The 27640-nt window shown below is 43.1% G+C and overlaps 1 protein-coding gene across 7 annotated transcripts in view; it reads left to right on the plus strand.

Moving 5' to 3' along the window:
• EPB41L4B (erythrocyte membrane protein band 4.1 like 4B) overlaps positions 1 to 27640 on the plus strand; it is a 149237-nt gene that overhangs the window by 69685 nt on the left and 51912 nt on the right. For 6 of the 7 annotated variants that reach the window (XM_055271559.2, XM_055271557.2, XM_055271553.2 and 3 more), the window contains 2 exons: positions 3485 to 3518; positions 7591 to 7655. In XM_055271559.2, coding sequence (XP_055127534.1) covers positions 3485 to 3518; positions 7591 to 7655 — 99 coding nt within the window. Of the gene's footprint in view, positions 1 to 3484; positions 3519 to 7590; positions 7656 to 9454; positions 11541 to 27640 lie in introns of those variants that run through there. The other variant, XM_055271560.2, reaches the window with a different exon arrangement.

A 27640-nucleotide genomic window follows, 5' to 3' on the forward strand; every position in this document is an offset into this window, starting at 1 on the left:
TTTGAGTAGCTGTGTGCTTTGTTTATGATAACAATGGGTGGGAAAGGTAGAGGCCTGTGTGCAGCATACTGTGCTCATGGCGTGGCAGGCAGTGCTGGGAGAGGAAGGCCTTGCTCGCAAGCAAAAGCTGGACGAGAGCAGATGCTAGATTTGCTCGGTGACGTGCAGGTTTGACATCATAGAAGACATTAAACACCTTTACTGAATTCCTGCAGGAAAATGAACTTATCACAAGAGTGAAAATTGCCAGCACAGGATTCAGCAAACATTGTCTTTAAAGGGCCACGTAGTCCATATTTGAGACTTTGCAGGCTCTGCTGTGTCTTTCACAGCTACTCAGCTCTGCTGTTGTAGCTAGAGAGCTGCTGTGGAAAATATGCAAATGAATGAACGTGACTGCATTCCAATAAAACTTTACTTATAAATATCGGTGGACCAGATTTGGCCCAAGGGGTATAGTTTTTGCGGGCCTCTTCCCTGGCACAGGTGTCCAGGGTCTTGCCTGTATAGTAGAGTGATCTGGTGAGCATAATTATCTCAACATCCTCCGCAGCCACACCCCAGGCTCATTGAATCAGTCTTTCAGGGTGGGACCCACATAGCTTGTTTTTAAAGCTGCCCGGGTGAGTCTGCCCAGCATGTACCTCTTACTCTCTGAAACAACTGCCTGTCTTACGTGAGTTTTGGCTTGTTAAGTAGACAAGCTGTCATGTGAGAGAACCACAGACTTGCATTGTTTGGACCTTTGGTCTGAACTGCAGCCGCTGGTAGGTAGGCCAGGTTCATTAGGCTCTCAGTCATCCCAGGCGCAGGCCTCATGGTGGCTGAGAGGGTGGTCTTTGAGATGGGCACAGCTTGACTGTGCCATGCACTATCAGTCAGGACAGTTGGCAGAACATGGCATGGGGTGGAGCGGGTTGCAGATACCCCGGTGAGCAAGGAGAGCCCTGGCTGAGGCATCAGGAGCCCTCCCTCCAGGTACCGGCTGTGTTCTAACCCAGCTCTGGAGACTTAGGCCTTCCTACTTCTGGGCCTCCGTTTTCTTTTTTGCAAATCAGGAGGTTGGGCTAGATCAGCGTTTTTCCAAACTGTTTTACCCTCTGATTTTCACCCTCTAGAAGAAACCTGATGTCAAGGCCCAAAATACAGAACAGACAAATGCGGAGGTCCTCCGGATGAAGCCAAGTGGGGAAGGAGAGGCCAGTTCCTGCCTGCTCTTCTGCCACTCCTCCCACCCCGTAGCTCCAGGGCACCTTCAAGGAACCCAGGGTTCTAGAGAACACAGCTGATCCCTCATATTACACAGCTGGAAACTCAACCTCGCATCTCTGATTCCAAATCCTACTTTCAGTGTCATTCTGCCTTTTGTCTCTGGGTTTTGTTCTCAGCATCTGATGAAGGGGCTCAGGGGTTCTGTTGAACTGCTCTGTGTCGCCCCCTGCCCCGGAGGGTGGGAGGAGGTTGCAGTATTCTGGATGGGTTAGTTGTAGGTCGCTAGATTCACCCCATTTCCAGGATCCTTCTGGCAGATAGTATGCCAAATGGTATCTGTACCTTTCTTAGCCTGTTGGGGTGTCTTGCTTTTAATTCTCTGGGGCTTGTAAGTTACAGCCCCAATGTCTTTGCTTTGCTCTCTAAGGCAGTGATTGTTTTGCTTGTTTCTCCCTAATAAAATTACATTTTTCTCCCAGCATCTAGTGGAGATTATATATTGGGAACCAAAACAAACTAAAAAAAAAAAAAAAAATTCTGCCAAAAAAAAATAAAAAGCTCTGGTAAATATACCCTTTAGGAACAAATGAGCTAATAACTGCTGTTTGCAGCTGTTCAATTTCTCTTCACAGCCTGTGGGATCCCGGGGTGAGTAGGATTGCTATGGGAGCCGTGGATGAAATTGTGCTCTGGGCTCCAGAGGTACTACTAGAAAAATAGCACCTTGCAGAACGCTTAACTTACCTGATGAAGTCCAGCCGGAGGTGATCTGGCCCAGAGCCTAGCTCTGTGTACTGGTCCTCCCTGAAAACCGGAACACAGAGCCATCTAGACCCCAAGCAAGACTTACAACAATGATCGGTTTGCCTCTCAGTGTTGGAGAAGCCAGCAATAACACTTGATTTGAAGCACACCTCCTGGCAATAATGATTGCCTGCTCTGTCCATATATATATATATATATATATATATATATATATACATTTTTTTTTTTTTTTTTGAGATGGAGTCTCGCTCTGTCGCCCAGGCTAGAGTGCAGTGGCGCAGTCTCGGCTCACTGCCAGCTCTGCCTCCTGGGTTCACGCCGTTCTCCTGCCTCAGCCTCCCGAGTAGCTGGGACTACAGGTGCCCGCCACCACGCCCGCTAATTTTTTGTATTTTTAGTAGAGACGAGATTTCACCGTGTTAGCCAGGATGGTCTCGATCTCCTGACCTCGTGATCCACCCGCCTCAGCCTCCCAAAGTGCTGGGATTACAGGTGTGAGCCACCACGCCCGGCCTATATATATATATTTTTAACATTTAAGAGCCCATCATCCAAGCACAGTGGCTCATGCCTATAGTCCCAGCACTTTGGGAGGTTGAGGCTGGAGAATTGCTTGAGCCCAGAAGTTCAGGACCAGCCTGGGCAACATGTGAGATCTCACCTCTTAAAACAAAAAGATTCCATCGAAATAGGGTCATGCATGAGAAGCCCTGAGCCTTTTCTCAGTCCCTCTAAGAGCCAAGTTGGTTTAGCAGAAAGAAGACAGGCTTTAGGATTCTGCAGATGTTGATTCTAGGCCTGGCTCCCACTGACCAGCCAGGCGACCCTGAGTAGGTTTCCCAACTCTCTATTAGGCAACTGTTCCTTTATCTGTAACACGAGGTGGTCACATTTGTTGACCTCATAGCCTTGTCGTGTGGATTAAGTAATAACAGATGTGAAGTTCCCAGTACAGAGTCTTGTCTGGAGAGAACATTCCAAAGTGGTGGTCAGATTATTGGCAGTGTTTTTAATAGCAAGGGGACCCACATGTGGCTCCCACCACAGTACTCAGTGGGAGATGCTCAGGAGGGACTGGTGCCTCCCCCTGCCGTGGGAAGAGGCTCTGAGCATCACTGGAGCTTCTAGTGCCAGTGCTGTGGGGTCTCCCAGCAATGCCAAGGCAGGCCTGAAATGGGAGAAAAATTACTTGGCTTCCCCAACTGAAACAGGACCTCCTTTTTGCCACCTAAATATGACATTGAGGCTGCATTCTGGAATATTTCCTACTGTTTCTGTTTGTGAGCTCTGAAAGGACAAGTGAGAGTTGCTATCTGTGGTTTTCCTTGTCATATGTTCATTTAAACAGCCAATAACCATAAAAAAAGTCATTATGTGGAAGCTCCTATTAGAGTATGTAGCACATAGGAATAGTGCTAGTTCATGATTGCTAAATAAATCAGTAATAATGCCACTCTACAACCTAAGTTATTTTTCTTTTCTTTTTTTTTCTGTTTTTTTTTTTTAGCTCTAAAACAAATCCAGAAGTCCATAATTACCAGGTAAGATACTGCTTTTAAAGTTTTTCTTTAAAAAAGGAAAATTTAAAAATAAAAATAAAAATAAAGGTTTTTGTAAAGTTTCTAAATTTTCCATAATGAGCAGTCATCATATTTGTAATCAGATTTTGAGGAAATAATAACAATATTTGTTTTTTTGAGAAAATGGTAAGAGGAGAGCCCTTTCCTTCTGACCCCTGCCGCCTCTTGGCCATCTGAACTGCCTGTTTTTCTTAACTTTGTCAACTGGCAAGCATCAGGGACATATATCTAAGTTTCTGGGTGGCCAGACACAGCCACTTAGTGGCATTCAAGTGAGACAGCTTTTTGTCAAAGTGTGTTTTAGGCCTAGAGAACATGAGTCCCTTGAGACGGGCTTCCAGGAAAGGATGTTTTGGTCAAATGTTTGGGAAATGTCGCATCTTTCATTCCCCTTCTTGGATTTTACAGTGTCCATTGAGGTATGAAAGTACAGAGAAATCCTGCAAGAAAGACATTTTTTTTTTAAATTTATTGTTTCCCCGAATTATTTGCAAATTGCTCCCCTCTCATGCCCCTGATTTAAAAAAAAAAAAAAAAAAAAAAAAAAAAAAAAACTAGTCTTGAGCTGGCACTGTGGTGTACATCTGTAGTGCCAGCTATTTGGGGAGGCTAAGGCGAGAGGATCATTTGAGCCCAGGAATTCAAGGCTGCAGTGAGCTATTATCATGAATACCACTGCACTTCAGCCCAGATGACACAGTGAGAACTCATCTATTTAAAAAGACAAACACTAGCTTCAGCCCCTTCATATCTTTTTAAAAAAACACTACCCTCAGCCCCTACCATTATTTGGTGGTGGTGAACTCATTGACACGAATAGATACATGGTTTCTAGAACCTGCTTTGTAAAGCACTGTGCTAGGCCCATCGCCTGCAAGAAGGAGCATAGGTATGTTTCCATGGCTGGCGTCTTGCTCTTTCTCAGGACGGCCAACCAGGGCCTGTGCCACCTGCCAGCTCACCCAATGCCTGGTAGCATGAAAGGTGTGGTTTACAGCTCAGCCTGGATCAAGCACATTCTTCCTAAGCCGCCGTGGGTGGCTCTCTCTCTGGCCATTCATAGGCTTGTACCACCTGGTTCCAACTTCTCTATTTATTTCTCACCACTCCCATCACGCTCCATATGTTCAGCTCACAGGGAATTGCATAATTGTTGCCCCATAATTTCTTCCCACCATTCTTTGCCCATGTTCGTCTGCCTGGAATTCCTTTGCTTCCTATCAGTATATTAAAGTATCTCTCAAAGACCAACTCAGAGTCGGCCACAGTGGCTCATGCATGTAATCCCAGCACGTTGGGAAGCCAAGGCAAGAGGATCACTTGAGCCTAAGAATTCAAGACCAGTCTGGGCAACACAGTGAGATCCCATCTCTATTTTTAAATAATCCTGGGTTCAAGTGATTCTCTTGCCTCAGCCTCCCAAGTAGCTGGGGTTATAGGTGTATGCCACCACGCCTGGCTAATTTTTACATTTTTAGTAGAGACAAAGTTTCACCATGTTGGCCAGGCTGGTCTCGAACTCCTGATCTCAAGTTATCTGCTCGCCTCGGCCTCCCAAAGTGCTGGGTTTACAGGTGTGAGCCATCGTGCCCGGCCCAGGGTTCTTGAATCTTCTTATTCACTGATTGTTTTTTGTTAAGGGGTTTTCAGGTGTGAGTAACTGAAAAGTTGTAGGGACAGGTAATTGATAGGTGATCAGTGCTTGAAGGAGAGAAAAAAATTTTAGAAAAGTGAAGCATCTCAGCACTGCCTGTGCCCTCTCCTCATAGCCCTGGGGTGTGTTCTCACTGTGCGTTTTCTGCTTAGAGTGAACATCGAGGCGATTGTTGAAATCAGATCTACTGAAACTCATCTAGGCATTGTTATCGCAACATCATTGGCAACCACTGGTCCTTTGGACCTTGCCAGTCTTAGAGGTCTTGTGTTCTATCAAGGGTTGGGAATAAATTGACCGGGAAGAGAACGTCCTGAGAAGTGGCCTGATTGGCATGTGAATACTGTGAAGGGTATTTGAGAGGATGGTGTTGCAGCGTTTATCTTATTTCAAGCACTGCAAGGTCAGCCAGCTGCAAAGGATGGATCTCTGTGTTCTCAATGAGGACGCTGTTGGCATTTGGGGAGGGAGAGTTCTTCATTGTTTGGGACTGTCCCTGGAATTGCAGGATGATTAGCTTCCCTTTTCTCTGTTACTGTGACAAGCAAACATGCACACATTCATTTCCCATTGCCCTCCGAGGGATATGAGCATACCAGTTGAGAACCAGCTGGGTTCACACTAAAATACTCCTTGACAGTTGAGAATGTGAATAAATTGCCAGAGGAGACCAAGGAAGTTTCCAAAATCTTTTTCCAGGTCTGTGGCTAAGGTTCCCACCTCTCTCTGATGAATCTGATTTGGTTGTGTTTAAAGCCAGAGAAAAACATAGAGGGTCCAGTTCTAGGTCAGCCTTTCTCTATTGTTGAACAGCCCATGAATGGAACCTCATTCTGGGCCTGTCTATTTGATCAAAACACCTGGAACAGTTAGACTCTGGGCAAATCATCTAAACTCTGTGGGTTTCTGTACCCCCAAAGGAGAAATATGCAGAGATTGCACCAGGGAGATGCTAAAGCCCTGGTCAGCTCCCAGATCCTGCTCCTGAGGTATTTTCTCCAGATTCCTTTTCCTGCAGCATGTCCTTCCGGGGGCTGCAGAGTCTGCTTGCTGACAGGCGTCTTTGAAGGAGAAAGGAAAGGCTGCTTGAATACAGAACAGGCAGGGAGGGCATCTCAGGTCCATGAAAATGGAATGAACAGAACTGCTGAGATTCTTTGTGCCAGAGAGCAGGCCACTGCTTATTAACCAAAGCAGCCTGAGAAGGAGGGGAAGAAATAATTAAAAGAGGAACGGTGGCAAGACTGTACTGACTTAAATGTCAGGAGGGCCTAATTTTCCCCTTAGGAGGTTGAGCCTTGAGAAGCCCCTGACTTCTGCTGATGTCTAGGACCACTGCCCTCTGCAGGCCAGAAGTGGAAATGCAGGCTGCTACCTAGCCGGCTAGGACTGCACCTCGGTCCATTTGTGAATCACTGGTCAGGGTCTGTGTTCTCTTTTTAAAATGGACTACTTCCTTCAAAATTAGTGGGGTGTGGTGGCACGTGCCTGTAATCCCAGCTACCCAGGAGACTGAGGCAGGAGAATCGCTTGAACCCAGGAGGTAGAGGTTGCCAAGATACTGCCATTGCACTACAGCCTGGGCGACAGAGCGAGACTCTGTCAAAAAAAAAAAAAAAAAAAGACAACCTTCAACCTCCTTCCTTCTCTTCTTTCTGTTTCTTCTTTCCCTTCCCTTCTTTTTCTTTCTTCTCTCCTTCCCTACCTGCCTTCCTTCCCTCCCTCCCCTCATCCCTTCTTTTCAAACTCTCTCCCTTCCTCCCTCCCATTTTATCAGGATGATAAGCGCTCTGGATGGTTTTGTTTGTTTTGGTATTTTGTTTTGGATTGCATTTTAGAAGATTATTTTTATTGCATAAACCAGAGAGAAAGAAAAAAACCTTCACCCACGGCCCTGCTGCTTCACTTAGCATCCCTGTCCAGTCCTTGTCTGTGTGCAGATGTAACTGTTCCACATGGTCATTGTCATTTTCAGCAATGACAAAAATTGTTTCTGAAGAGAGAAATTGCCTCCCACTCTCCCCATCTCTCTGACACCTTCCGCCTCTTCCCTTGGGAAGATGAATACAGCTTGTTGCTGGTATTCCGGACGACCCCCTTCAAGGCCAGTGTTGTCACCTTCTAAGGGCAGCTTCCCAGCCCCTTCACAGGGAGCCTCCTCTGGAGAGGGCAAGAACCGGCGCTGGGTTCCAGCCCCAGCCTTTGTCAGAGGGGGAAACGTGATCATCCTGGGAAACGTCCACCCCCTAGCCAGGGTCTATAGCCTTTCCATTCTTAGTCCCCCAGCCCCTTGGGTGGATGCCAGTAACAGAGAAAGTGAATGAGGACCATTGAAATTAAAAGGTCATCAAATAATCAAGTTTGGTGTTTTATTTCTAGCCTCAGTATCATCCTAATATCCATCCCAGCCAGCCCCGGTGGCATCCTCACTCTCCAAATGTCAGGTAAGTGCTGGTGCTTCCAGATCTGCACCTTCGAAAGCTCTCCTCTTTCTAGAAAAGTTCAGATTCTGCTTAGTTAGGAGTAGAAAGTCTGCATCAGAAATAACCCTTAAGGGATGCATTGTCATGGCTGAGATGAATAAATTTTCAAAGCAAAGGTAGCCAGTGAGGCGTGTGGATGTATCAAAGTTATGCTTTGTGAAATAAAAAATGAATTGATTTTTAAAAATCATTCTGATCTCATATATTCTTGGTTTTTAGTTTTGTGTTCAAGATGTTACTGAAAATTTCTAAGTAACATTTTTCTGTCCTGAGAATTTGTTTACTTCAAATGTGATGAAAGCTTGGGGATTTTGTTGTCATGGGTTTTGTTTTGTTTTGTTTTGTTTTTTCAGGATTTTTTTTTGTGGGGGCAGGCCAGGGGAATGGGTTTGCTTTTTGTGGCAATAGATATTTTTTCCCTAAACTGAGGGGTCAATAAACTTTTTCTGTAAAGGATCTGACAGTCAATATCTTCTGCTTTGTGGTCGCTGTCACAACTCCTTAACTCTGCCATTGTGCTTTGAAAACAGCCCTAGACAATCCATAAATGAGAGGCTATGGCTGTGCTTCAGTGAAACTGATATAGAAAAACAGTGGGATTGGGCCGAGGGCTGCCATTTACCAACCTTGGCCCCAACCTACCATAATCCTTTCTAAGCCAACTGGCATCTGCTGGACTGTGTTTATAGTTAGGCTTGACAGGTTTTTTTTTTTTTTTTTAAAAAGCTAGCTTTGTGAAAGCAAATGTTCCTTTTAAGATTTGAATTTTAGATCAGTCTTAATTGGTGTTTATGTGTGAAGCTATTTCAGAAACATAGTTGGCAAGTTCAGTTTGCATAAAGGTGAGGTTGCTAGCCTTTCTCTGAGAAAGTATGGAGAATAAAATGATGGAAATAAACCCACTTAGAGCAAGGCCAGGAAAAAGTTTGTTGGGGAATTTTGTAACCCCAAAGTGTGATTGTTTATAAACACTTGGTAGTCACTTAACTTTTTAAAGCAGATCAGGTTAGTGGAGTAATAATTCTAAATCTTGCTGTGTTTCAAAGGTGCTTTATTCTTCAGACATAAGAAACAGAAGAGATTTATAGAAACGCTATTTTAATTAACATTGTTTTTACAAAAGTTTGTGCTTATCATTGCCTGTTTTATCAAATTAGTTTCCTTCTGAGGCATGGCCTAGCAGCAGGCCTTCTGAGGAAAGCCGTAAACAGTGCCTCTCTGGGGTGGGCCTGCTATTGGCAGCTTTAGTGTCATCTGGAAGCTTGTTAATGCAAATTCTCAGCCCCACCCCAGACCTACTGGATCAGAATCTATGGGGTGGGGCCCAACATTTTGTGTATTTTCAAGCTCTACAAAGATACCCCATGAAAACAGTGTTTGTTAGTCCAACACTTCTGACAAATGCTGCCTGAGGCATTCATGGTGCACACTGGCATGCCTCCAAGCAGCCATGTAGTAATGGAACATTTTCCAGCTTCACTTAGCTTTCTCCAGACGGACTTGACCCATGAGACACCCTTTGAGAAATGATGACTTGACCATAGACAGACCCTTGCTCTGCTTGGAAGTTCCTAGGTGATCTGCATCTGAACTTTTAAAATTCTCACATAGGAAATCCATTCATTTCCATTCATAGCCGTCCCCATTCACATGGCTCATGGTTCCCCCTGCCCCATTTCCTTTGTGCTTGTGTTGTTTCACTTACATTTCTGCATTTTCTTCCATTCTCCCACTAACCATTCGCTCTGCAAACAAAACAGGCCATCCTTTCAGGATGACAGGTCGCATTGGAAAGCGTCGGCCAGTGGAGATGACAGCCATTTTGATTATGTCCACGACCAGAACCAGAAGAACTTAGGAGGGATGCAAAGTATGATGTATCGAGATAAACTCATGACTGCACTTTGAGAGACTGAAGCATCTCTCTTCCATTCACCTTCATAGTTTCATTGCATTCCATGAAAAGTGTCTTGGCCTCACGTGGATGGATGTGTTTGTACGAGTGTCTTTAAGGAGTAGTCCTGAAAGGTGTTTTCGGTGTCCATGTAAATATTTGAAGATAAAACCACTATAGCTTATCATAATTTACTGTTGACTGCATTCTCGTTAAAATGAAGGTAGTTAAAGGCTCAGGAATCATTTTGATGTTCTGATTTTAAAATTGGAGTCAAAGTCTATGTTTATCGTATTACTATGTGCCTGATGTTCTTTGTTATTTAATTAATGGGAGCAAATAAAACCAGAAGAGCTTGGGAAGATTGCTCAGCATATATTCCTGTCGTAGAAGTTGAGATTGCTAGGGTCCAGTTTCCCTAGTGTGGCCTGGACGAGTCATTTCCCCTTCATTGACCTCATTTTCCCCATTTGAAAAGAGAGGGTTGGACTAAGTGATCTCCAAGGTCCTTTCCAACTCTGAAATTCTGCAATTTGTTAACATTTCTTTTTGTTTAGGTTGAGGACATACATTCAAACTAATTTTATCACAAGGAAAACTGCAATACCCACTTCCTTGACAGAGTTACTCCTTTCAGAAGCTAAATAAAGTATATAACTTATTAGATGTTATATAAATACAGGGAGACTTTGAATTTCACATCTTAAAGCAGTTGAGCTACTTTGAATTTAAGCAGTCATACTAATCTTAAATTGCATAGCATTTGTTTTGATAGAATTTGCTGCTCAAGTATGAGAATAATTTTTAATGTCTTAATGATTGGTGCTGCTAACTTGCATGATTTCAGAAGACATAATTGTGAATACACGCTGTCAGAATTGGGGGATTGGTTTTTACCCTAGACTTCACTCTTAAAAAGCAACGTGCAATCAAGATCATTTATGGCTCAAATGAAAGCATATAAGGTTTTCTTGAAGTTGTGCCAAAGCATTCTGTAGAGTAGAATGAGATGGGTGTTGCCCTAGTCTGTTTGTAGAACCAGAAATCAATATGTTGTCTTTTAGGTTAAAGCTTATACCAAAATATTTATTTCCCCCATTTCAAGCCCTGAGTCAAACATTTTTTCTCTTAATAATAGACCTGAAATGTTTTATTAGTATTTCTGTGAAATCAGTTGATTCTTGTGCCATTTTTATATATGTAATTGTAATTTTGCCCATGTTAGGCCCTCTAAAAAATGTTTGACATCCTTTGAGATATTTTGTTACTAAAATCTGATCGTTTTTGGCTACTGCAAAAATCTATTCAGCAAGAAGGTATCAGCTGCGTACCTTGCACAGTGGAGCTGACCACCTATAAACTCTCCCTGAGGTATTTGTTTACAGGTGTATTCCATTTTAGCAGACGTTCTGATCCTCAATGTATGTGCTGCATACAAATAAATGTGTTCTGAATCTTTTCATCTTATCGATAGCATTTTTACAAATGTGTTTCCAAGGAATAAAGATTATTCTTGCTTTTTTTTTTGACTCCATCTTCATTTTTTTTTATTGATTGTTGTTGCTATGCAGAAGTCTCATTTGTGAATGACCTTAGTAACAGAACAGTTGGCTTTTGGAAGTCTGAAGGTGAGCGTTCAGTTAGGTGGGTGGAGCAAGATCATCCTAGAATGAGGCTGCTCTTGGCAAGAGTGGATCTTATAGGCACAGCAGCTGATGCCTTTCTTCATCTGGGGCAACTCTGGTGAAGGTTGTCCTGCCTGTCACAGGTGCTGAGTAGAGAGAAGTGGTGGCAGTGGGATTTCCTCAGTAATAGCCCTGTAAAAGTGGGTGTTTGTCCTGGCTACTTGTGCTCTTCCTGGCAGGAAGGCATCCAAACCCTTACCTGTGGGCTCCTGGAAATTGTGTATGCCATCTAATACCCTCCAATAAATACCTCTCTGCTTAAAGTAACTTGAGTGGTTTCAGTTGTCTGCAACCAAGAAGCCTCACCAGTGTGCATACTTATGACATCCTGATTGTTAAATGAAGTGTACACTTTTCATTCCTTAACTTAGTGGACCTTTCCCTACAGCAGTTGACCAGTTCAGTCTTAACAGCCTCCTTTTCTGCCATCCTATTACCTGTTGGTGTTTTCTAAAGGTCTTTCTTCTGCTCACTGCTCTTTTCACCACAGTCTACCCAAATCTTCTCATTCTGTCATGATTTTATAATGCTGTTGACTCTGAAACCATCCTCTGTAACCCAGACTGTCCTGTGAACTTTTGGACTGACATTTCAACTTGGGTGTCCTGTGTACACCTCAAACTCCACCTATCAAAAATCAAATTGATCATCTTTTACCCTCCTCCCACAAAACTTTTCTTCTGCCTGAATTCCCTTTTTTACCCACAGTAAGAATGTATACATCATCTACAACTCTTCTCCCTGTTGCCACCCATGTCCAAACAGTACCTAGGTCTGTTCACCTCTGCCTTGGTATTCATACTTGGGCTTTCCTCCCTCTTCTTACTGGCATGGATCCCATAGGAGCATCTTTTCTCTGGCTCAGAGGTGCCCTTCCTGATCTCCCTGACTCCAGTTGCTCCTGACAAGCTCATGTTCCTCCCAGTCACTAGAGTGATCTTTCTAAACCACAGTCGGCCTGTGCCATTGCAGTGCTTGCCATTACCCTGAGGATGAAGTCCAAGGGCCTCTCTGTGGAATTCCCCACTCTGTGTCTCCATCCTCTTGCTCCAGCATATATCCCCTATTTCTCACCCTACTGTTGAAAATCCTTCAATGCCAAATTGCTTGTGGTTCCTGGCATGCACCACACCCTGCTGTTACTCACATCTGTGCCTTTGCAAATACTCTTCCTTCTGCCTAGAATTCTGTCACTCCCATCCCTTCCCCTAACTCCTGCTCAGTGTCTGCCTCTGCCCAAGACATCTTCTCCCAGGGACTCTGTGACGGCCCCACCTCTGCAAATCGGGTTAATTTCTGTGTTCCAATAGTAACCCCCTCCCTTTCTACCCCCATCTATAGCAACATTGCACTTACAGCTTTGTATTAAAATGGGCTTTTTTGTTTATCTCATCCTGGAACCTGTACACTGCATCAGTCTGAGCTTTGTGTCTTACTTGCCTTTGTTCCCCAGCACCTGACAGATAGCAGGTGCTCAATGAATGTCTGCTCAGCAAATGGATTATTCCACATTCATTTGAAAGGAGATGTCTAACCAGATAACAGGCAATAATACATCATCTCTGGGCTGGTCTGAAGGTATCTGAACAACCTTATCCAGCATGGGGGCATCATACTGTGAGTAGGACATTGACCACCATGTGACTTCTAGATTCAGTTTCATCATCTGAATATTACTCTGTGTGTCAACTGTGTTCTCATTTGAGGCATTGGTATCATGCTGTACAGGGCAGAAGAAAGTCCAGCCACGTGACATTGGAACCACCAGAAGGTAGACATTAATCTGCACTAATATGTAGGGGCTAGTCATGTGATGCTAGGCTTTGCATTCTGCATGTGTCACTTCACTTCCTGACCACTCTGTGAGATGGGTAGTATCCTGTTTTTCATAGATAGGGAAGCTCAGGCTTAGAGTTTAACCAAGCAGCCTGTATTCCAGAGCCTATGGTCTCAACCGCAGTGCTCTCTTGCCTCTTGCCCTTCATCCCACCATTTGCAACCGTGGGGATCCACATCTCCATGAGACTGCTAGATGATGTTGAACAGTTCACTCCACTGAAATCTAATTGCTAACCAGAGAGCCATCCACTCCCTCCAGCCATCTAGTAACCCCTGTCCATCTGCATTACCACCACACTGGTAGGTAGCTAACTGTCCATACAGCCCCCACCAGTGTGGACTGGTAACCATGTTCCCTCCACCATCACCACCACCAGTCATAACTGTCCATACCTCCCACACACACACACCAGGGCTGGTAACCTTGTTCATCTCCATCACCTGTGATCTAATAACGCTGTTTACTGCCTTCTCCCCAGACACACCCCCTCCAGTGGTCTAACAACCCTCTCCACATCGTACCACCCCTCCCCCAGTCAAAATCCTGTCCACACAGGCATCATTCAACAGTAGTCCCATTTTCAAAGAAGCAGAGATTGGACATTATTCTTAATGAACCACTGCTTATTTGAGACGATCCACTCTATGGCTTCCTTCCAAAGAGCTCACAAATGAGCAATGTCTTCTGAAATATTACTTGACAGTAAAACCACACTCACTATTCCAAAACTAATGGAATTAACTTTTACATTTTGGAACTCAGGTATGTACTGGTTTATCATCTATTCATGTTTCTGGGGTCCCTCAGAACATGCAACAGTGTATAGACAGTTGTCATTTGATTGATGTAATTCATGCCAGAAGTCTCTAAATCCTGCCAGGTAATTAATTACCTTGGTCTTCAAAACCCTTTTGCCTATTTCATTTATTGGTCTACCATTTCTATTGAAGATGGTTTTCCTTAACCACAAAGATGGAGGAATAAGGACAGTGTGGGAATTCCTCTCAGTCCTCCTTGCCTGTTAATATTGCACCATCCTTCCAGGTCAGTGACTCCAGCCTACTGGGTCCCGCTCTGAACACGAGTAATGACAGTCTTTTTGTTGCCCTTGACTTTACAGCTTTTAACTAGTCCTTTAAAATCCAAGCTCATTAAAGAACTCCCTGAACAGCCATATTGATCCCTTCGGATCAGCATTTCCCAAACTTAAGAGTTCTAAATCAATTCCCTGGCTGACCAAGTCTTCCAAACGTACCAGGAAAATACCCTACATTGGTCTAGGATGATTTGCTTCCACTCCTCGCTACAGGAGGTGGTGGACAGATGCAGAGGCGAAGCATAAGGGGGCGGAGAGAAAAAGCAAGTCACTGTTAAAGGTCCCTTGCACATGAGAAATGGCACATTTTAAGAAACCCTGGGAGTATCAAAAAGACAAACGTAAAATGGACATTCAGCTAACCCTTAGCAAAAGAAATCCTCAATAGTTCTGCAAATAGGCCCATTTCTGCCAAAATTAGGGAGCTAAAGAATGGCTTGGACAACTTACTAAAAATGTGGATTGCAGCATTCTAAATGGTCAGTGGTAAGACCCAAGATCCTGCATTTTAACAGCCCAGGACAGCCTGAGGTGAGCAGTCCAGGTTTGCTTTTCACTTTGGGAAAGCAAAGCTACTTATCTGCTTGTGTTCATCCTTATTTTAATGCCTCAATTTTAACTCTGAGTAGAGGTCAACTTTTTTTTTTTTAATAGGCATAGTGTTAAGTCAATGGATGGACGCATCATAATAAGTAACTAGATCTGTCTGCTCAGCAAAGCTGTGCACTTCCTTTGGCCCAAGGTGAAGCAGAAGAATGTGAGCATTCTGGTGGTTCTTTATATGGCTTTAATTTCATCATTAACCGGCCCCCTGCAATCTATCAAACCAAGTCTGTGTTCTGCCCTCCCCACTTCAGAAGCAAGGGACTAGTGAATTCCAGCTGTTGGAGAAGGACAGGGCGTGTGTATACACCAGTCTAAGCACCTGGGCTAAGACTGGAGCCCGTGATTGGGAAACAGATGGAAGTTTACAGAAGTAAAATGGCAAGACATTGCCAGCCAGATGAGAGAAGGATTAAAGGGTCCACAGTTTGGTGGTCTGGTTTTGTCAAGGGACAAGAGCCCCATAGTTCTCTGATTAGGAGAAGTGTGGAAGCTTTGGAATCTCACACGGTTTGAATCCCAGCTTTGCCACTTACTAGCCATGGGACCTTTGGCCAATTTCTTCTGGACATCTCATTTTCCTCATCCCCAGGTGGAATTTACCAGTATCTCACTGATAAGAGAATTATCAATAAATGACATTGTATACAAAAGACGTTTTGTGCAGTGTTTGATGCTAGATGGTAAGAATTTTTAGTGGTTTTTGAGATGTAAGGACGTAGCTGTCCACGTGGACAGAAACAGGCCAAAGAGATTCAAAATAGCTCAAGGCCGGGTGTGGTGAATCACACCTGTAATCCCAGCACTTTGGGAGGCTAAGGCAGGTGGATCATTCAAGGTCAGGAGTTCGTGACCAGCCTGGCCAACATGGTGAAACCCCGTCTCCACTAAAAATGCAAAAACTAGCCGGGCGTGGTGGTATGTGCCTGTAGTCCCAGCAACTTGGGAGACTGAGGCAGAAGAATGGCTTGAACCAGGGAGGTAGAGGTTGCAGTGAGCCAAGATCACACCACTGCACTCCAGCCTGGGTGACAGTGTGAGACTCTTATCTTAAAAAAAAAAGGTCTAGCTGAAGAAATGGTATTTCTAATAGACTGATGGCTTGAGATGTATATTCTAAGTTTAGCAAGGGAAAGGGTTGTTTGGTTCCAAAGGACAGATCAGATGGAAGAGCATTAACACATATATAAAGACATGTCTCTTTGAAATTAGCAAACTCAGAGCAGAAACACCATGGGGATCTTTTGAGGAAAGAAAAAAGAAATAGAAATGATATTTCTGTCCGAGAATACTAGGAAATAACTGTCCAGGCAGAATGTGGACAATGCTTTCCCATCTGCACATGGCAGAATTGACTTAGAGTAAAGAATTGGTGAGATGGCTGAGAGTCCATTCTGCTGGTACGATTCGGACTCAAGAGGCTTGGAGAATTGAAACAGAGCGTCTGCTCCATTCCCACCTTGTCTAATTTGGGATTTCATCTTAGACGAATTGGAGGAAGATTTTAACTATTAGGAGACTGAGTGGAAAGTTAGTAATAAAAGGGAACCACTGTGCTTTGTTGCCATTTTGTTGTTGTTTTTGTTTGTTTGTTTTTGAGACAGGGTCTCTCTCTGTCACCCAGGCTGGAGTGCAGTGGTGTGATCATGGCCCACTTCAGCCTCCTGAGTAGCTGGCATGCACCTCCATGCTTTGCTAAATTTTTAAAAAATTTTTGTAGACATGGGGTCTTGCCATGTTGCACAGGCTGGTCTGAACTCCTGGGCTCAAGCGATCCTCTTGCCTTGGCCTCCCCAAATACTGGGTTTACAGGGGATAGCTAATGCACCTGGCCTGTTGCCTTTTTTAAGATAGATAATACAAACAGTAGTAAAAATTCAAATACAAATAGCTAAAAGTTACTTTTCCTTTCCGCCTTCTTATTCCCCAGTTTTCCTTGGAAGCAAACATTGCTAGCATTTTTCCTTGTCAATCTAGAGCTACTCCATGTATAAACGAGCATATATTTATTTAACCAATCAATATTGATGGACATTTAAGCTGCATCAACTCCCTCAAGTTACAGTGGTGCTGCCGTTCTTGTACCTTGTGTTTGTGCACTTGAACAAATCTATCCGTAGAATAAATTCCCTCGAAGTAGCATCCAGGTCAAAAGGTATGTGCATATTTAAGTTGGATATTGTCTAATGAAATTTCTCTCCAAATATATTCCCCTGTTTATACTCCGCCCAGCCCATAGACACCCTCAGCAATTATGACAATGCCTTTGTGGCCTCACAGGAAGCAAATCATAGCCTTTGCTAGCTTTTTTTTTTTTTTTTTTTTAACTTAGTCTGATGGGTAAAATCCAGAATTTCTGTTTTAATTACATTTCTCTGTGAACAAGGCTATGCACCTTTTAATCTTTCTAAAGACGGTTTGTTATATGTTTTCTGTGAACCATCTGAAACCGCTATTCTTGAGTCATGCTCGTTAATAAAGATCAGGCTGATGAAGTACAATTAACCATGTCATCTTAGCATTTATAATAGTGAGGAAAGGGAAGGCTTGAATGAGTTGATATTTACCAGACATTTTTTTGAAAGTAGGTTTCCAGGCCAAGCGTGGTGGCTCATGCCTGTAATCGTAGCACTTTGGGAGGCTGAGGCTGGTGGATCGCCTGAGGTCAGGAGTTCAAGACTAGCCTGACCAACATGGCAAAACCCCATCTCTACTAAAAATACAAACAATTAGCTGGAACTGGTGGCGCATGCCTGTAACCCCAGCTACTCAGGAGTCTGAGACAGGAGAATCACTTGAACCTGGGAGGCGGAGGCTGCGGTGAGCCAAAATCATACCACTGCACTCCAGCCTGGGTGACAGAGCGAGACTCCGTCTCAAAAAAAAAAAAAAAAAAAAAAAAAGTTTCCAGAAATTCAGGTAACAGTCAGCATGATACTGCCCTGCAGAGCTGAAAAAGGGAATGTGGGCAACATAAAGATAGCAGAGGTAAAGGAATTGATTTCTAATATCTGTGTTTCCTTTCCTGTTTGGGAGGGTATTGAGAACTTACCACTCAGGCTTCTTAGATACCCACCCAGACATCATGAATTTCCCTGGTGCATTGACCAAGGAAGGATGGATGTACTTCTAGTTACAATTAAAGTTCCAATATATTGGATCTAAAATTACAGCCACATCCCAAGAGTCACCTGTGGTTTTTTCGGATGAAAGGCTGCAGAATTTAAAATACTAAAACTGCTGTAGTCTAGGCCATCCACTAAAAAAGGATTAGAATAATTAGAGGAACATCCCTGTAGGCTCATGTTATAAGAAACCCACAGAAACCTCCTAATCGTCCCCTGCTGAATGGTGAATGGTTTAAACATCCACGTTCTGCACTGAGACCTCAAAAGCAAGAGGTGTTGCTATGCTAATGCTCAACCAGCTTCATTCCCTGGCTGAATAATGGACACTGTCTGTATTAAAGGCAATTAAACCATCAAGCCCTTAAAATTCATATCAGTGTTATGGCTTCGGTGGCTAAGTATGTTCATAATAGAAGCTTCTGAAAAACCTGCAAGAATTGGGGAACAGAGAGAGGATCATTTGAGGAAATTTTTAAGCACTAATGAATACCAAAATAAATTAATCCTCATCTGTATCACCCTAGAAACACATACCCAGTGTTCAGCTCCAACTCTGGCTCATACTGGTGTCTTGTGCAATTAGAATGTCTAAAACCTACTCTTAACAGATTATGCATCTTATTCATCTAACCTGAACTACATTCCGGGATGAATAATGTTTTAATTTCATTCATTCAGTGAGGCGGATGGCGTCTGGGGAGTGGAAAAATAACACTTCCCAGCTCATGCCTGAGTCTGCCATAGCTCTGCCAGAGTGCACAGGATGACAAAGAATCTGCTATGTGGACATTATTTTACACTCACAGCTGAGCTTCCATGACAATGATTATTTTTGTCTTACTGTCCCTTTGGGGGCTGTCATATAATACTGTTTGAGGACGTATTTAAAGAAGTGATTAGGGGAAAGTCTGTTAATGCTGTTGCCACCTGAAAAAAACAGAATAAAGGCACAGGAACACAGAAATGAGAGGCAAAAAAAAAAAAAAAACCTGTAAGAAACCCAGAAGTGACCGGGCACAGTGGCTCATGCCTGTAATCCCAGCACTTTGGGAGGCCGAGGTGGGCAGATCATTTGAGGCCAGGAGTTTGAGACCAGCCTGGCCAGCATAGTGAAACTCCGTCTCTACTAAAAATACAAAAATTAGCCAGGTGTGGTGGCACACATGCTGTAATCCCAGCTACTCGGGGGTCTGAGGCAGGAGAATCACTTGAACCTGGGAGGCAGAGGTTGCAGTGAGCTGAGGTTGCGCCACTGCACTCCAGCCTGGGCGACAGAGTGATACTCCATCAAAAAAAAAGACAGAAAGAAACCCAGAATGGAAATTTCAGTTTATTAGAAGTGACTGTTGTAAGGCAAAACGACTATATTTGTATTGCTTTTTTTTTTTCTTTAGTCAAGAAAAAGATTGAATAAACTTGGTCATGAGCCCCTGAACAAAAACCAACTCATGAAATAGTAATTCTCTGGATTGCACACACATGCACACCTGTGAAGGCACACACACAACGAGGAAGCCATTGCAAAACCTAGCAAGAATAGCATCGCAACAAAACAGCCTTCCTAGCAGAAAAATGTCGGGACCTGCTTACACCTATTTATTGAAATCATTTGATAGTTGTTTGCCAAAAGAAAATTCCAGACTCAGAGATGGAAGCACATATCCTATCCTACCTCACACAGGACTCAGACCCAGGAACTACTGAACCCCAAAGGCTCTTGTCAGTCCTTAGGATGTGGGATGTTACTCTGCAGTTTTGCAGAGACTACATAATGTAGTTAGGAACAAGTAGGGAATTCATGTCGAAAGTGCAACTTTTATGAATAGATATTTGATAAATTACCTAAGGAGAATTAAAATTGAATGCACTTAAACTAATTAATTGAATAAAGATCTGCTGTGTTTCTATGCAGTGCTGGTATGTTGAAGAAGATGCCGTCTTTGGCTCCAGGTAGCTAATCATCATCAGATTGAGAGCTCCCCATCTAGCATGGATTCATCCATCAACTGTGCTAGCACCAGAATTGCTTGCAAAGTTGATTGTTTGGAACATTTCTTGAAAGAAATACAAATTGGAAAAGTTTTGTGCCAATTAGTCTCTATAAAGGAATCTAAACTACACCCAAAAAATGCAGTTTTGACCTTTTTTTTTTTTTTTTTGAGATGGAGTTTCACTCGTCACCCAGACTGGAGTGCAATGGCGCAATCTTGGCTCACTGCAAACTCCACCTCCCGGATTGAAGCAATTTTCCCACCTCATTCTCCTGGGTAGCTGGGACTACAGGCGTGCACCACTACACCCGGCTAATTTTGTATTTTTAGTAGAGATGGGTTTTCACCCTGATTTTTGGCCAGGCTGGTCTCTAACTCTTGACCTCAGGTGATCCACCTGCATTGGCCTCCCAGTGTTGGTATTACAGGCGTGAGCCACCACTTGCGGCCAATTTTGACCTTATCTGAAGAGAAAGATGAAGTAGAGTCAACCTTCTCACTAGTCTTTTTTTTAGAAATAAGACCACTAAGTTGCTATAAGAAATCATCCCTAATTAATAGATGCAACATTCATAATGTATCACACTTCTAAGATGTCGATACAATTTTCTTCGGAAAATCCATTATGAAAAAAGTACAGTGTTTCAAATATAGACTCTACTTGCTGCCAAATAGTATGCTTTCCCTGTATTCAATAAGAACATGTAACAATATATCAGTCTGTTTAGTCTCTACCAAATTAAAATTGAAATAAGCGACAGCTATCTGGGAAACCAGAATGAGTAAATTGTGCTTTCTCTCATCTCTCAGTCGGACATGGCACAGATCAAATTATATCACTGAGCTGTAGTTCCTGGCATACAAATGCTTAATGTCCAAAAATGCAGTGTCTGCCACCCAGATAAGTGAGTTACCTAAGGTCACGTAGGCAAACAGCAGCAAAGCCAAGCTAAGTGCCAATGCATGTTCCTTTTTTGTCATTAGATTGCTCCTTCCAAACACATGGCAAAGCAGTATTGCCTAGCAATTCAGAGAGCCCAGGTTACCTGGGTTCAAATCCCGGCTCTGCCATTTACTAGCTATGTGACTTGAGGAAAGCTCCTTGGTCTTTCTGCTCCTCTTTCCTTATGTATAAAATGAAGAAAATAATAATTGTCCTTTCTTCAAATGGTTGTTGGAAGATTAAGTTAACTGATGGTAAAGTACTGGGCACTCAAAAATGTTAGCTTTTGGGGTTTTTTGCTCTGTGAATATTTAAAGAGCATGATTAAAGCACTGGTGTTCAGTCAGGAGGAATGATTCTGGCTGACACCATCTGCTGTAAAAACACACTACTTGAGTGAATTCTCCTAAGAGAGTCCCAGTTGGAGAGCCACAGTTCCGGGCAAATGGACTGGGTATGGACTAGTGGCAGGGCTTCCTGACTTTTTCTTGTCCTTGGCACACACAGAAAGTGACGTATAGCATGCTGGGACAAGCAGACAAGGCTGCTTGAAGCTCCAGGCTCCCCATGTCCTGCCCACTTACTCCAAGGACTGGGAGAATAAATGGTTCAGCCCACTTGCAACCCTTCTGAGGCTTACCAGTTGGAAAGTTCTACTGAGGTCCTTGTCAGCTTATCCCCGATGTGTTAGTTCTGATTAGGAATATGGAATTGTCCCCATTGAGGCTAAAAGTAAAACAGGAACCAGTTTGTCCCAACCAGCTCCTCCAGAAAGTGTGTGGAGAACTTGTGTGCTACCTGTGAGTCTACTGTGTGGGCTACATATACACTGATCCGCTGCCAGGAACCCCAACTTGGATTGAAGACACGTGACATAAATAGCTGAGGAGTAAGTCCGAGTTCAGGCAGCACTTGGTATGTGTGCACTGAGCAATCCAGACGAGATGCATGCGACTTTGGATAGGGGATGTTTATTGCATTTACTGCTGCATCAGCTGGCATAGTACCTATGGGGGACTTCTTGACCATCCAGACATGGGCATTCTGTTAAAGGCAGGGAATCTGTTGGTTTCTTGGCCTGCCTGGCTGGTGATTTGGTTGCTTAGGAGGCAGAAGAAACCCTGCAGGTATTACTGTTGTAAATTCTGGTCAGCAAGGAAGACTGCATCAGAAATGTGTAAGTAACAAGATCCATGGAAGAAGAAAACCCTGACATCTCAGAATCATTAACATGAAGTGAGTGAAATCCAGGGCTTAATTCTCCACATATTCTTTTTCTTGTTGTTGTTGATATTCTTTTTTAAAATTAATTTTTGTGGGTACATATTAGGTGTATGTATTTATGGGGTATATGAGATGTTTTGAAACAGGTATGCAATGTGAAATAATCACATCATATATATTTTACTGTTTAGAAAATCCAATTTCAAAATGTCAAAGAAAATAGACTTAAAAGGGAATATTTTTTACATGGGCTGTGAATTTAGAAACCACAGATAATCCGAAAGAGAAAGGCTTTATGAGCCTCTCAGATGAACCACAATTTGTAATAGTATTTTAAAGAGTAGGAAGGTGGAACATATGATCAAAAACAAAGAGGCACAGAACTTTTTTTTAAGGACTCCAAAGTTTTGTAGATGCTCACTTCAGTTGGGGCAAAAAGATGAGCAATTTAATGACACCCAATTTTGAGGATGGTGTGTGAGTCTAACAGGCAGAAGCAGAGCTACTCAACTTTTGTTGTGCTTTTTTCTTTTTCAACAAGGAAGCTAGTCACTATACTAACTGCAGAGAGTGAAGAGAACAAACAGAAGAAAACTGAAGTCCAAGATAAGAGAAAGAGTAGTCAGGAAATATTTTACTGCTTTTTGATTAGCTCGTCTTTAGGCTCAGAAAAATGGTCTCTCAAAACACTGAGAAAATTTGCACTTGACATTGCTGAGTCAGCATCAATACCTTTGAAAAAGTCTTGGGAAAATGCTAGACAAGTAGATGAACAGTTTTTTTTTTTGGAACATCAATTCCAAAAACTAGACTGATAAGCTGGATTGCAATACTGAGGAGAGTTTGAGAACAGAGTCTTTTGTAAGCACTTAGTAAAGGAAGCAGTGTTGACTTAGGGACAGCACAGATATGCTGAGAATAAGTCATGCTAATCTTTCAAGATTTTTAGTAAGCTAAAAGTAGTCTAACCTGATAAGTAGAATTTGTCAGAAACTGACATTTAATGGTGAAACACTAGATAATATATAAACTTCAGAAATAAGACAAGGATAACTGCTGATACTCAATATTATTCTGGAGACCTTACCAATGGAATAAGCCAAGAAAACAAAATTAGGAATAACTACTAGAAAGGAAGAAACAAAATTCATGTGATTCTCTTCTTAAAATCCAAGTGAATTCCAACTGATAAGAGTTGTGCAAAGTGGTCAGAGGCAGAAATATCCTAAAGTCAGCAGCTTTGTATATCCATCTAGTCATTAAAAAATTAGGCGATAGAGGCCAGGCGTGATGGCTCACACCTGTAATCCCAGCACTTTGGGAGGCCGAGGTGGGCAGATCACGAGGTCAAGAGATCGAGACCATCCTGACCAACATGGTGAAACCCCGTCTCTACTAAAAATACAAAAATTAGCTGGGCATGATGATGCACGCCTGTAGTCCAAGCTACTCAGGAGGCTGAGGCAGGAGAATCGCTTGAATCCTGGAGGCAGAGGTTGCAGTGAGCCGAGATCATGCCACTGTACCCCAGCCTGATGACAGAGCAAGACTCTGTCTCAAAAAACAAAGGGGGGGGCGTATGTAATAATTAATAAGATCTCATTTTCAATTGTGACAAAATTGAAAAATACCTAGGAATAAAGTTAATGTTCTATACCGTAATGAAAAAGTTTAAAAATTCTAACTGAAGGACATTTTAAAAGATGTGAGTAAATGCAGAGAAATATGTTCCTTGTTAATATATTCTTTCAAATTAATCCATAATATGTAATGCTTTAAATCAGAATTCCAGTGGGATTTTTTGGAAGTAATTTGAATTCTGGAATTCAAGTTACTATCACAAAAGGAATCCAGAATACTAGGCACGTGATAACAGCTAAGAAAAAAAACAAAAGAAAAATAATGATGTGAGAAAGGCAATAAGATTTATAATGTCAGGCCGGGCACAGTGGCTCATGCCTGTAATCCCAGCACTTTGGGAGGCCGAGGCGGGCGGATCATGAGGTCAGGAGATCGAGACCATGGTGAAACCCCGTCTTTACTAAAAATACAAAAAATTAGTTGGGCGCAGTGGCGGGCGCCTGTAGTTCCAGCTACTCGCGAAGCTGGGGCGGGACAATGGCGTGAACCCGGGAGGCGGAGCTTGTAGTGAGCCAAGATTGCACCACTGCACTCCAGCCTGGGCGACAGAGCGAGACTCCGTCTCAAAAAAAAAAAAGAAAAAAGATTTATAATGTCGCATATACATGTATATATTAAAACAAAAGTAATTAAGACAGTCTGATATAGGGTCAGATTAGTAGAACAATAAAAGTATGAAGAGGCTGGGCACAGAGGTTCATGCCTGTAATACCAGCCTGGGCAACATGATGAGACCTTGTCTCTACAAAAAAATGAAAAATTAGCCAGGTGTGATAGTGCACACCTGTAGTTGTAGGTACTCGGGAGGCTGAGATAAGAAGATTGCTTGAGCCCAGGAATTCAAGGCTGCAGTGAGCTATGATTGTGCCACTGCACTCTCACCTGTGCAACAAAGGGAAACCCTGTCTGTAAAAAAAAAAAAAATGAAGAATTCAAAAACAGGTTTTTATTGTATATAAGTCATGGGCAATCCAGAAAACTGAAACTACTCTAGGCATTTCTTACAGAGGGAATTTAATTCAGGGAATTGGTTATACAAGGGCTGAAAAAACTGAGAAACTTAATTGGACAGTGAGGTAACCTATAAATTAGCAACAACCAGAACCTGCTTACCACTCCTAGAGCTGGAGGGACAAAGGGAAGTGGCAGTGTTCTAGCACCCAGGAGCTAAGTTAGCAGGAAGACAGTCTAGAGGGAGCTGGAGCCACAGAGAACTCACGGCTGCTTTTGGAAACATCACCGGAGGCATGAAGAAATGAAGGAGAAATACCCTAACTTGTCTCCTGTATTCACCCTCCAGTCCATGTCAGTGCCTCCCATTGGCCAAACCTATGTAAAAGCCAGAGGACAGGGAGCCTGAGAAGTAAAGTTTCCTGTAAACAGAGTAAGTCGCAGGGGAGCAGAGAAAGGATCTGAGAGCACTCAGGAAAGTGGTGGACACGTGAAGATGGCATCACAAGTTCATGGGGCAAGGGTGAATGATTCTTTGGGTGATCTTGGAACAATTGGCTCTCCATTTCAGAAAAAGTTAGGACTTTACTTCACGATATACACATAAACTCCTGATGAGTTCATAATCCAAATGTGAAAAATAAAAGCTGGAAGTTCACTCTCATGCCAACATGGAGCTCAGGCAAGTCCCCTCCCCAGTTAGCATGTATTGCCAACTCCAGGCCTTAGCACATGCAGTGCCCTCTGCCCAGACCGCCCTATGCAGTCCCTCCCCCAGACACTGCCATCATCCTTCAAGAGCCAGGACCTGCTTCAAGCATCACTACCCCAGGAAGTATTCCTTGTTGATTCCAGTTGGATTGGGCACCCCTATCCCGTGTATCAAGATAGCAGTGAGCTCCTTGAAGGCTGATATAGTTTGGCTGTGTCCTCGCCCAAATCTCATCTTGAAATGTAGCTCCCACAATCCTCAAGTGTTGTGGAAAGGAAGTTGGTGGGAGATAATTGAATCGGGGGCAGTTTCCCCCATACTGTTCTTGTGGTAGTGAATAAGTCTCATGAGATTTGATGGTTTTATAAGGGTTTCCCCTTTCACTTGGCTCTGATTCTCTCCTGTCTACTGCCATGTGAGATGTACCTTTCACCTTCCACTATGATTGTGAGGCCTCTCCAGCCACGTGGAACTGTGAATTTATCAAATCTTTTTCTTTTGTAAATTGCCCAGTCTCGGATATGTCTTTATCAGCAGTGTGAAAACGGACTAATACAGGGCAAAGATAACATCTCATTTGTCTTTATCCTTGTGCATGGCACAGTACCAGGCACAAGAGCTGGCCTTCAAATATGTACCAAATGCACTGATATTTCATTTTGTTCTCCGTCTAACCAGTATTAGTTGAGCACCTGCTATGTGCTTAGTACTTTTCTTAGCACAGTGGAGGACACGAAAACATGTGATGTGACAGTCTCTGTTCCTACAGAGTTAACTGTATGGCTGGGAGGACAAGATACATACACAAGGATGTCTTAGCCGGGGGGTTCTGAGGAGAACTTGGATTTTCCTGATGAGTGCACTTGCTGCCTTAAATAGAAGCCAAGACAGATGGGAAGAGGCAGCAGATGGGCAGCACTTGAGGCAGCAAGCAGAGAGGCAGGAGTCTGGACTGTGTCCCAGGATCAGGCAGGTACCTGCTGTGTGACCTGGTCACCTCCCTCCCCATAGCGAGCCCCCATCCCCCCATATGCAAAATGAGGAGGTTGGACTACTACAGCAATGGTTCTCAGCCCTGGCCACATTAGAGATAGATTATGATGTAATTAGTCTGGGAAAGGGCGTGGGGATTGATACTTTTCAAAACCTCTCCTTGTGATATTTTTATCAGCTTTATTAAGACACACATCAATTGTACAACTTAATGTTTTTTAGTATTTTCACCAAGTTGTTCAACCATCACTGCAATATAATTTTAGAACATTTTCATCACCCCTAGAAGAAACTCCACACCAATTAGCAGTCACTCCCTCTTCCCCCTGCCCGCCATCGTGCCTAGTCCTAGGTAGCCGGTAATCCACTTTCTATCTCTATGGATTTGCCTATTCTAGATGTTTTATATAAATGGAATCATATAATACTTGTCCTTTTTGTGTCTGGCTTCTGTCATGTAGTATATCATGTTTTCAAAGTTTATCCATGTCATGGCCTGCTCAATATTTCATTCCCTTTTGTGGCTGAATAATGTTCTTTTGTATGGATAGACCATGTTTTGTCTGTCCATTCATCAGTTGATGGATATTTGAGGTGTTTCTACCTGTTGGCTCTTATGAATAATGCTGCTATGAACATTCACATGTAAGTTTTTGCATGGACCTGTTTTCATTTCTCTTGGGCATATACTAGAATTGGGCTCGCTCAGTCATATGGTAACTATCGTTCAACTCTTTGAGGAACTGCCAAGCTGTTTTTCAAACTGGCTGCACTATTTTGCATTCTCTCCAGCAATGTATAGGAGTTTCCCCTGGTTTATTTTATTTTATTTTATTTTATTTTATTTTATTTTATTTTATTTTCGAGATAGAGGCGCCTTCTGTCACCCAGGCTGGAGTGCAGTGACACAATCTCGGCTCACTGCAACCTCCACCTCCTGGGTTCAAGTAATTCTCGTGCTTCAGCCTCCAGAGTAGCTGGGATTACAGGTGCCCACCACCACACCTGGCTAATTTTTGTATTTTTAGTAGAGACGGGGCTTCGCCATGTTGGCCAAGCTGGTCTCAAACTCCTGACCTCAGGTGATCCACCCGCCTCGGCCTCCCAAAGTGCTGGGATTACACTGTGCCCAGCCTCCCCCTAGGGATTTTAATATTTATCCAGGTTTTCAAACCACCAAACTGGATGATATCTGAGGGGCTCCATTTCTAAAATTCTGTGATTTCTTATCCAGGATTAGATCCC

This window comes from Symphalangus syndactylus, chromosome 3 (assembly GCF_028878055.3).
Source record: "Symphalangus syndactylus isolate Jambi chromosome 3, NHGRI_mSymSyn1-v2.1_pri, whole genome shotgun sequence".
Taxonomy (NCBI): Eukaryota; Metazoa; Chordata; class Mammalia; order Primates; family Hylobatidae; genus Symphalangus; species Symphalangus syndactylus.